The sequence below is a fragment of the Vigna angularis genome, chromosome 6 (genome assembly GCF_016808095.1).
Source record: "Vigna angularis cultivar LongXiaoDou No.4 chromosome 6, ASM1680809v1, whole genome shotgun sequence".
Classification (NCBI taxonomy): domain Eukaryota; kingdom Viridiplantae; phylum Streptophyta; class Magnoliopsida; order Fabales; family Fabaceae; genus Vigna; species Vigna angularis.
In genome coordinates, this window is record NC_068975.1 from 32,258,498 (window position 1) to 32,270,334 (window position 11,837).

At 31.3% G+C, this 11,837-nt stretch overlaps 1 protein-coding gene across 1 annotated transcript; it reads right to left on the minus strand.

Moving 5' to 3' along the window:
- Positions 1-1,356: 1,356 nt before the first annotated feature.
- Positions 1,357-9,000, minus strand: LOC108343554 (uncharacterized). Its single transcript, XM_017581907.2, has 9 exons — positions 8,499-9,000; positions 8,351-8,412; positions 8,195-8,249; positions 5,718-5,816; positions 5,379-5,465; positions 4,411-4,527; positions 3,396-3,488; positions 2,767-2,797; positions 1,357-1,763 (listed from the first exon to the last, which is right to left on the minus strand). Exons 1-9 carry the CDS (start codon positions 8,592-8,594, stop codon positions 1,582-1,584), a joined length of 822 nt encoding a protein of 273 aa, XP_017437396.1. The 5' UTR covers positions 8,595-9,000; the 3' UTR covers positions 1,357-1,581.
- Positions 9,001-11,837: the final 2,837 nt, after the last annotated feature.

Here is an 11,837-nt window from a genome sequence, read left to right on the forward strand (position 1 = left end):
CTATAATATCTCCCCATTTAATAAGTGAGAAATTAGTTTGGAAATAACTATATACTAAAGTATGAATTTCTTTTAACAAGCTATTTTAATATATACACATGAATATTAAAATCAAACACAAAATCGCAGAGGGATTTGATTCCCTTCCACTTGTAACATGAATTATATATATTTCTCCTTGAACTTTAAACATTTGTTCTTCTTGCTTAAATAAATTTTAAAACAAGTATATATAATTAGATTTTTTTTTTCTATAGGTGTTGTCAACTAATGTTTCAAAATTTCATTTGACAATAATCTAATTTGTTCTAAATATAAGTGTCAAATATTGTTTCCACCAAGAATTAAATTTATAATTACTTTGAACTTTTTTATTTCCTTTGACCACACTTCAACCCAACATAATAGACACAAGTGATATATTAGTAGGTGTAATTTATGAGAAAAAATTGTGGGTATGTATGATACATGTATCCATTTCTTTAATTTGATCCAACGGACGAAAATCATAGGAATTGCAGCACATAGAATTTAATTGGATCATTATGAGGAGATTTTAATGAAACAAAAATTGAAAGGAGGTTAGAAAAAGACAGCTATAGAAGCCAAACTGCAATTAAGGACAGCATGTGAATGAATAGCAGCAGCACTGTATAATTAGTTGATGACTCTTTGACATGTCAATTTCCCACACTACATTATACTGTTAGAGTAAATACAAACTTAGATTATACCTTAAAACTTTAGTTATAAAATGATAAAAAAAAATGAAAAAGAAAAGAAGCTGAGATACTAAATCAACTTTGCTTCACGGATTTTCCTACTTAATGCTAACAAAACTTTGCTTCACAAACTCTCAAATCCCTTAGGAACTGTTATACTGACAACAACCTTTTTTTGTTTATTTAACGTTATTTACTAGTTCTTCTTTTGTTTTAAAAACAAATAAATGTACTATTTAAAAAGTTAAATTTCATAAGATTGCATTTGCTTTGGGATTAAAAAAATTACAATTTGAATGGTATTTTAAAATAATATTTGGAGCCTGTGTATCTGAAAATTTTTAATTTTTAATCATTTTAATAAATTCTTTTTTTTCTTTTAAGGTTCATATAGTCTATCTTTTGTAAAAAAACAAAGATTAATTTTTTTATTACATCTAAACAAATTATCTTAAAAATGTTTTTCAACAACATTAATTATTTCAATAATTTAATTTTCAAAAGTACCTCAGACCCATTTTAAATTGACCTTTTAAAAAATCAACAAAGAATTTTCTTATTCTAAAAGTAATGGTAGCAGTTTTTTAGAATTCATGCAATCAAGATCTGAATAGTCAATGACTGCAATACAATCTAAACAAAGAGAATGATGAATGGTTCATAGCATTAACTTTTGTTGTGTTAAGCAAGATACGCAGTCAATAATGTGACATTGGTTGTAGGATTAAACACTATTTCTAAATTTGACTCTGTACAAATCGCGAATAAATAGAAGCAGGCAGCTACCTCTAAGCTTTAATTAAAAAAGCATATAGCCTTTAGAGGGTAGGATGGAAAAAGAATTTACACAAAAAGGATTTTACTTTTCATGACTGTCTTCAGCAGAATCTATCTTAATTATCAGAGGTTGGTTGAGACTTGGTGATGCTTCAGCAACAATAGGTAACTCAGGAGAAATAATATCATCAATGTCTTCATTTTCAGCCAAGGCTTTATCTAAAGCAGACTTGGCAACTCTAGTCACACATATCATCAGAATCACTGCACATAACCCAAAATAACACAAGGTTATTAGAAAATAAATTTTAAATCTTTTTCTCATTTAATACAATTATTGTAGCATGAAATTATTTGCAGTGTCCAATCATACAACAATTCAATTATTCAACCTCCTCTAGTCTCCGTCCCTGATCAAGAATTTAAAATCATCATTATCTACAATTAACTGTAGTATAAATCATTTGTTTTAAAAATCTGTTATACATTGTTAGTTATATTTAGTACAACAAATTACGATTCAATTCAAAAATGCCAAGCATGCAAATTACAAAATAATAAATAATAATAATAATTGAACTGAAAAACTTTACTCAACAGAACTCACATCACTCGTGAAGAATAGTTAAACCCAAAACAATTCATTATAAGAAAATCATGCCAATTTAAGATCGCCTAGCTTTATATTTTTGTAATATGAGATAAGCAAATTTATTACTTCCTCGATTACTCTATTAAGGTCATTTTTCTTCCTGCCACTGCCCAAATGCAAGGAAGAGACCCAGAAAACAGACCATGTGTGTCTGAAATAACCATATGCTACCTGGCAGCCACTACACTGGTGGCAGACAAAGCTAGCGCCTTCCCATTCAAATAAAGAGAAAAAGAGAAACTTTGTAAGAAGCCACGGGGAATAGTCTATAAGAAATTTCTTCTAAAACCAGAGGCTACCAATATGTTGTTAGTGATGTTTGAAGGCTGAAATTATTCTACTGCCGTAAATACTGGGCAGAATTTCAAGTTTTTCCCTGGTTTAAATGTTCATTGCAGATCAAAAATACAATATGAAATCAGGTTAATTGTTCCACCCCAAGAATATGGACACGTTATGTCAAGTTGCAAGATGCAAATGAAGCATGGCGCCAGCAACGACTAACTATGGACTCTATAAGAAACCTTCGTAATTTATGCATCATCAAACATACCTGCTTACTGCATGCAAATAATATCTTCTAGATAAACACTATACTCGTGGAATGAAACTTACCAGATATCACAAGACCAAGAATGATAAAAGCCTGCGTCCACAACAGAAAGAAATATATATTATATATAACAATTAATAAAGAAGATGCATTCCTATAATTGTTTTTTTAAGTACATATTTTCTTACTATCTTTCCCTTAAAATTTTGCTTTTCCTTTTTCACTTCAATGTACCAAAATATTAATATTTTGATTAGAAAAGAATGTAACCAACCACATGTGAATGTGACTTAACGGTAAATAACAATTACTTTCTTTTTATACTACTTTTTTAAAAGTAATAAAGAATGAAAATATGAAATTAACTCTACAGAGAGAAAAAAAAGAAATTTAGAAAAAGCATGTAATTTCTTAATAAAAATTGAAACAGAAGTGTCTACGAAAATAAAAACTAAAATAAGATATTTCTGCTTTTTTTTTATTATTATAAAAAAATATGGACACTCAGGCGTGCCCATGCCTGTATTAAAATGGTAATAGATAAATCACACATTTAATGCACTCAAGAAAATTGAAAGATTACACTTGTACCATCCAAGGCATTTTAAGTATTCCACAAGGTAAGAGAAATAAATCTAACAAGTACTTGAAAGGCTTGTCAATATAAGTAATAGAGGATAGCATCTCTTACCCAACGAGTCTTTGAAAACTCGCCCCAACCATGTGTCACATCAGAAAGATCTTTTAAAGTTGTTCCAACATATACCAGTGCCAATGTTATTGGCTGCAACAACAACAATATCATTGAAATTGGCGCCCTATCTAGTAAACTATAAGAACACATACAGAAATTTCTAATACGAGTCCAAAAATGGGAGCAGATATAATACTACATTTACTACAGAAGCAAACTTGTAACAATAATGACAGCAAGAACTCCAGGAAACTTAGCTCAAAATTATTAACCAAGTTAAAGTAATCACCAATAGGTTTTCGAATAACTGAAACAAGTGCTCAGGCAAATATACATGCTTTACAATATATTCATTATCAGCCCATAGCATAAGACAACGGGTAGAACCACAATCACAAACATTTACAAAATCATTTTACTGATATGCACCTGTGTAGTAAGAATTAGAGATTAGAAAGATGCTATTTTGTTTTCATATTTCAAGTCATTTGACTAAATAACAAAAGGCTTAGTTAAGTTAACTAGGGTTTGCGTGATTTAGCTACAAAAGTGTATGCTTGACACCTTTTCATTGATGGAATTGTATATTATTATGAAATTATGAACAAGATTATATTTTGCTATTATTAACATTGGGCTACAACTATTGCAATACTATATTTGGAAATTAGTCTTTAACTCTTATTTCAATTCATTATTTAACATATATATTATGCACATCTGTGAAGAATTTTGTTTCTTATGTGGCCCTATGGACAATAAAAAAGAATTTTTCATCTTCATCTGGGTATGAAACAAAAAGACACATTTCGGACTGCATTTAAAGATTTCAATTTGATTCTCATTAAGTCTGTGCATCTTTTTATTAGAAACCTTATAAAAAAATGTAATTTACAGCAATGGAGAGCTGCTACTGTAAGAAACTCTAAAATTAAACAATTTTTAAAATCATAACACAATAAAAATTCCTTACTATACTAACTGAAAATATAATTATGGGCAAAGAAAATACCATCATTCCTAACCAGGAAGCCAGCATGTATTCCCCCACCGAAACAGGAGTCACCGATAAGAGATAATTTAACATGTTAAACGGTAGAAGTGGAACAAGCCGAAGCAGTAATACAATCTGTACGGACAGTTCAGGAAGTCAGATATAAACAAAACAGAAAGAAATACCAAGTCAGATGTGCAAACAAAACTGAGCATAGAAGTATCACCATAATAGACTTCTAGCAATAACTAAAACCCACGACAGAAACACCACTGGTAAATTAATAGGGATAGAACCTTAAAAAGAGACAGTCTCTTATCAAATAGAAAACCATCTAAAGCACAAGTTAACAAGACAAGACAAAGGTTGGTTCATGTTGCTTCAAATACATGTTATGGTTTTCCTCCAAAAGGATCTTTTCACTGATACATACAGAAACAGGATTAATAACATGAGTAATATAATTAAAACAAGGAATGGAGAGTGCTATTATGCTTATCGCCCTAGTAGAAAACTAAAAGGTGAGTGCACAGAGCACACTGAACACTGCGCATTAACGTTGCCACTTAAGAAGAGACAACCACCTTAAAGATGATCTCTGGTTTAATGAGCTTGGTACATTAACCAACATACCAAGATGACCTAACATTAGAAAGCATACTTGCTCATTTGAACAAGTAATCATCAAAGTGTAGGAGTGTTTGATGCATCAATGATCCACAAAGCTGATCCCACTTAATGCAAGCTTTAGCACTTAGTAATTTTTAGAATTAACAAGTAATCATACACAATTCTACTTCAATACCTCAAAATTAGTGATATTTTAAAGTAATAGTATTTCATAACTTCATGACCCACTCACTTCAACATGAGTGTTTGGACATAAGAAACCCAGAAAAATGGTTAAAAAACCAGAGCAATATTAGAAAGTTTAACAAAATAATCAAGATTTCCCCACCAGTATTAAAAATATGAAGTCTGCAAACCTTAAAGCCTGATCTTCGAATCGCAATTGCCACTGATTTGAATTGTGGATAATCCTTCAACCTAGAAACAACAAATGATCTTCCAATCTGACCAAATTGACAAAGAAATGGGTAAGTAACCTCAGGATAGAAATAATTATACCATGATATGGAAACACAGATTGAAATGAACTTAAATGAAATGCTAATGACATTGCAGAAATCATGTAAATATGAAGACAGAGCGCCTTGTATTAATAATGAAAAACCTAGCATAAATCAACTGTTGAGTAGCAAGTAGTGGACCAAAAAAATTGTTCTTTGACAACTAATTATAAATGTAAAACTTGAAAAACTTACTGTTCTGCCAAGGAGAAATGCAGCTCCGGCACCAATAGTTGCACCTATAGAATCAGCAACAAAACCCACTGGAAGCCCAAAAAGATAACCACCCCCAAGCTGAAAAAAAAAATAACATATTAGGTAATGTGTCTCGACAAATTTAATGTCGGATTTGATTTTCCAACCAAATTATTCTTCTATAGCAGGTATTATAATGGAGATCTAAAATAAGACTATTTAGTACAGAAGACATGTGAGAGAAAATAGATAGAAGAGAGAGGAAATGATGTATTTTTGGTAGTAGAGAAATAAAAAGTACGTGACCGAACCTTTATTACTTCTCTCTATTTTTCTATTTCTCTTTTCAACTTATTTACTTCTCATAAACAAACAGCTGTGTTTCTCACTTATTTCCATTCAGTTTACTTCTCTCTTCTTTAATTCCATTCACTTTATTTCTCCCTTCTTTATTTCCATCTGCTCTATATTTCACCTTTTTTCTCCTTCCTAGTTCCTACCAAACATACTATAAAACCATGAAATGGAAGAGGGGAGAAAACAAAGATTGCAAGCCAAAACATCATAAGCAAGAAGAAAAAAACACAAAAAGGCTTATATACAAAATGATAAGTGCAAATTGCCAATTATTGATGCATGCTTCCTTTACCCTGAACAGAGCCTTTGGAACCGAATAGTACAGAGATAGATATATCAGATATTCAACACAGTTAAAAGCTGATATTAACCTTTTTCAAAAATTTGCATAAGGTGACATTATGCATGGCAGATTTTCCACTATATTCAGAAATCCTTGCATGGATTACCACATTGGCTTTTGGTATTGTTAAGATGTCCTATATTGGCTAAGAATGGCCAGATAGTCCTTATAACACTTGGATAACCCTCCACCTTTAAGCTAGCCATGGGGTAAGCTGGGCCAGGCTACTGTTTATATGGAATTCAAGCTTACCCAATCTTAATGTAGGGCCCACCTGCAGGTGTTCATCTGAGCAAACTTCACAAACTAAATGTCTAGTCCCAACGTAAGAGAGGAGGATCAGGCAGGTCAGATTCCTGGGAATTTGGTGTGCAAGAGAAATTTGTAAAGTAAGCAATCGCCTACCCTTGAGTAAGCTTTTGGGAGTTAGTCTCAATACATTTCTAATAGGCCTATTCTGGGATGTTTTCACACGGGGAATGGGACAAAGGTAAGAATCGCCTTAAGGCAGATTTGGGACAAGGATGCCCCACAAATTTCCCACCACAAAGAAATTACAAAACTATAGTTTCCACATTTATTTGTAAATGCCACATTAGTCTTCTACTTATTATTTAATATTATTATTCATTATATTTGCTAACATACAGTCATTTTTTTTTAAAAGAATACCTTAGGAAGTCTAACCAAGATCTTCTTAAAATACATCCAACTTATTTAGTTAGCTAACTTACTCCTTAAAACAGCAAGTTTACCTTAACAATAACTTTGATTTTCTTAAAATAATCCAATCTGTAGCTTGGAAACGTATTCTGTACATAAACAAATTGCATTATTATTTATAATGCAAACCAAACATATCCTAACTTATCCTTAACTCACATTTTGTCAACAACACTATCTTTCCCAAATAGCCTCCCCGAGCTTTTTTCTTCTGACCCTAAATCCCTTTTCCCTATATATTGTTGTCTACTTCCAGATTCTGAGCTACAATTAATGCTCAACCTATATCAAATATTGATATTCCTTCTGCCTTCCAGATCACTTCAATAGTGTCATCTAGCACAGTCTGTCATTTCTGTCCAGCATAGCAGCTTTGTTCCTCAATTCCCATTCAATTCCTCAAAAATCCTTATATTTAGCACACCACAAGATTGAAGCAAGTAACTATTGGAACAGACAAAGCATACTCAACATTTGATTCCAAGGTGAAATGGAGCTCAATGTATTGAGCTACAATATTCGTTACTTTAATGGATACTACTTTGAATGTGTTCCTAGAAACAACCTATCCGCTTATGAGGGTGCTGTGGACATCTACCCATCACAACCTTACCAAGTGGGAGTTTTTGCACAGTGGGTTACCATTCTCTACTAGTTGAATCAATCGATAATTTAGTATTGTCTTCGTTGCATTTCAGGATAGATAATATCTTTTGTCAGGGAACATTTCCTATTTCATTCTGGTTTTTTTAGACCATTATGGGCGTTTGGAAAGTAAGAGCTTTGAAGTGCAGCCTTCATAAGTAATGAACACAGTTCACCCAGTGTCTAATTTTAAAAAAAAAATGTTGGTTCGGACACACACCAGAAACTGCTTGGAATTCAGGCAAAGCCCTGATATAACTTTATATTAAAATGGAAACTTGTGATTTCATACCCAAAAAAAAAATCTCCTTCTAATTCGTAATGACAGTGGATGGCAAGATTCATCATTAGCACGTACAAGAAATAAAAAAGGTTTTGCAAGAAGAGGGAGGGTGGGAAGGGCTCTTACCGTAAGCACCGAAGCTGGCACTGCCAAGACAGTCAAAGGAATGTAAGCAACAGCCCTGAAAATCATCAAACAAATTCAGAAATTATAATCCATAACACGGAGGGTGAGAAAACAATAATTCAGGGATAAAGAAAAGGAAGAAGAAGAAGGGATTACAGAACGATTGGGCCCCAGGGCCCAAGATCGTGATCGACCCATAATAAGAAGTCCTTCATCATCTGCAGCGGCAAAATTGAAAAAGGATTAGTGAAGCCGCGTTGGCAAATATAGAATGGAAGAAAGAAGAGAGTAGGGAAGGGGAAACCTTCTCGACTGGTAGAGTGAAGCACGCGGTGATGACGGCAGCAAGGAGGAGGAGGAGGATGGTGATCCTCAGGGCGGAGGCCCAAGAGAAAGACATGGTTAAGCGACGACGCCAAGGTCTGCACTCCTCCTCCTCGTCTTGCAAATCAGGGGAAGCTTGCTTGGAGGAAGACCGAGCCCTCAATCCCACAAGATTTGCCAGATTTATTCGATTGATTTTCTCTCTCTCTCTCTCTCTCTCTCTTTCTCTCTCTCTCTGCCACCACCACCCAACTTTATACCACAAACGCTCCGACTCACATTCACCTTTCTTTCTTTCGCCAATTCTATTATTGTATCTTTTTTCGCTGGAATAGAAACGGTTGTTGGCAACAGAGAGAGAAACAAAGGGTGGTGGTGAGGCGAATATCGGATATTCCTGTTGGCTGGGTAGTTTCGTAAATTCTCACACACCATGCGTTGCTTCTACTTCTACCACCGCCATGGTCTGCGCTTTATAAGCACCATTGCCATAACCGACACCTTTACGCCTTTAAACACAGAATTAGCCCTTTTTATTTATTTTACTGCTCTGGTGAATTTATGTATAATCTAAATTATCTTTGCAAAGGAAATAAATTAAAAATTATTTTGTGATATCCTTTGTATTAATATTAACACATGAATAAACTATAGAATATAGCGTGAATTATGATATTGTCAAATTTGCTGTAAGAATCATTTAATACAATGTCTTTTAAAATAATTTAGAGAGCACTTCAACAGTAACAAATATTAGTTTATATATAAAATAGAAATAGAAATAGAAAAGAGGAATAAAAGACAGTCTGGTTAATTTTTAAAAGATATTAGTGAATCTACTTTGAATAGTATGGGTGTATTTGGGTAATTTTTGTATAAATCTTATAGAAAATATATTTCTTTCCTAAAACAAAAATTAGTTTTCAAGTTAATTAAAAATATCTTTTAATTAACTTGTATAAGAAGAGATTTACAAATTAGCTTATAAATAACTATTTTATTTTATTCAAAGTGTTTGTGAAAAAATATTTTATTATAAACAGTGGTTCCCATAATGAAGAAATTCAGTTGAAGAATAAGAAAAATGCGAATAAATTGATATTTACCTAATTGCCACATACCTTTCAGGATAAAATTAGTAAGTCAAAGGTTTGACTACTTCAAGGTGTTTTTTTCTTCCTTACTCCACCGCCCCAAGCTCCTCCTTGCTTTTTTTTCAATTGAAAATGAGGGTCTTGGATTGCACAATACCTAACTAATTATGTTTTAAGAATAACAAAGTATACTTACACGCATAGCCATTATACAAATTTTACTATGTCGTATGAATAATCATGATTAACTATAGTATTTTTCTTTTTGTGATGGTCTTTTAAGTTGTTTGTGTTTTAGCATTGGATATTGTACTGATCTCAATAGGTTGTAATCTGTGAGCTAATTTGGCGTATCATGAGTTAAAATCGGGTTGGATTTGAAAAAAATATATTTTTTATGTGGGTTAGTTTTAAACCCAGCTCACTTAAAACTCGGTTCATACGAATTGAACTCGTGGTGAGCCAACCAACCCACCTAATTTAATTTAATTATTTAACTTTTTGTGTTTCAATATTATTAGTTAGCATTTATTTTTTGCTATATTGTAGATGAGATAAAAAACAAGATGTTTCAAAAGAAAAAAAATATTATAGATTTATTTATTCAAAATTCTAATATTATACATGGACAAGTAATACAAAAATTATCAATATTAAAAACTTATTTATTCACCTTTTTACTTCTTTTTGGATCACGTTTGGATTATATGATATATTTTTTATTTATTTTTAATTGTCTTTGAAGTTAAAGTGAAATATATTTAAATTTGAATTAAAAAAATTATAATTTTTTTTATTTAAAAAAAAAACTTATAATTAAGTAAGTTAGTGAGTCAATCCGTATAATCCACCAACCCATGGTGGGTCGAGTTGGGTTTAAATTTTTTCAGTTTAATAATAAATGAGTCAAGTTGGTTTGGCTCATTAAGTGACTAACTCGTAGTAGACCGAGCCGGATTATCCGTTTTGACAGCTTTAGGATATTGTTTGATAATAAACTTATACAACATATTAAAAACTTAAATTAAAAAGGATTTTAAGGATGAATGTAGGTCAGAAAATCATGATTTAAAGATTTTTAAATTGATTTTCTAGAATAAAATACAGATAAAAATTAAATAACTAGTTTAGTTTAATTCGTAAGAGTAGGGTTGTTACATTGTTTCTAATTAATGCATATAAAATATTTGCACTTAATTATTGATCATGTCTTTATTTTTCAACCTTTTTATTAATTTCATCATAACGCATTTAACAACTTAGACACTCAATTGATGGAAGAATTAAATTTACATAATTTTAAAATTCGGTTGGTAAATTGCGTAAAATTAAAAGCCTGTGGTACCATTCATGAAATTCAGAATTCGGTGATAAAAATATCAAAAATACAAATTCAGTGATAAAAATTGTATATAAGTTCACTTGGTTAAAATATTTGTTGGAAATTATATAATTTATTTATTACATAATTTATACATTTAAAAATATTCATTTATTACAAATTTATTTATTATTTAATAATAATTCATGTTGCACAACTTGCAAGCTAAAATATCAGTTTTATTCAATCATAGAATTATTATTATTTTTTCTACAACCCGATTATACTTGTCATAACTTAGGTCCCATTTGTTACCCGTATTTAGAGAAGAAAAAAGAACTGTGTTATATCACTTTTTTTTTTTAAATAATGACAATTGAAAAAAAAATCAGAAGTTTTTTGAGGAAAAAAAATCAAAAGTTATTTACAACAATTTCCAAAAAACTGTTTTTAAGAAAATAGTTTGCATGATTGTAAAGAATGAAGTTAACTTTTTCATTCTTTTAAATTTACGAAGCATAATTACTAAATTATTTTACATCAGAATACTTTTAATTGATAACAAATAAGCCTTGATTTAAAAAGGTGAAGTTATTACCAAATGTGTGCAATTAATCTTTTGGGAATTATTTCCTGCACCCCATCGGTTTTCCTTTTGCACCCTAAGCTATATCTTAAATCAGACCTAAGTTTGCAACCCGGGAATTCAATTCAACTAAGACCTCATGTCTAACCAGAATTAAACCACATTTTTAAAACGTAAATAATTAGTATTACAAACGGTTACTTTTATTTTATTAAAAACATATGAAATGATAATTTTAAGATTTAATGAATAAACCTTATTAACTGATACCATGTGGAAAAAGAAAACATAAAACTCGGTAGCTCAAGCAATAAGGTC

Bases quoted from the DNA above. Each gene is read 5' to 3' on its own strand.
- LOC108343554 (XM_017581907.2), bottom strand. From the start codon at position 8,594: ATGTCTTTCTCTTGGGCCTCCGCCCTGAGGATCACCATCCTCCTCCTC. The intron at 5,817-8,194 runs GTAAGAGCCCTT...TTTTTTTTTCAG, and splicing joins TGCCAGCTTCGGTGCTTACG to CTTGGGGGTGGTTATCTTTT. The intron at 1,764-2,766 runs GTAAGTTTCATT...GGTTATGTGCAG, and splicing joins TCTTGGTCTTGTGATATCTG to TGATTCTGATGATATGTGTG.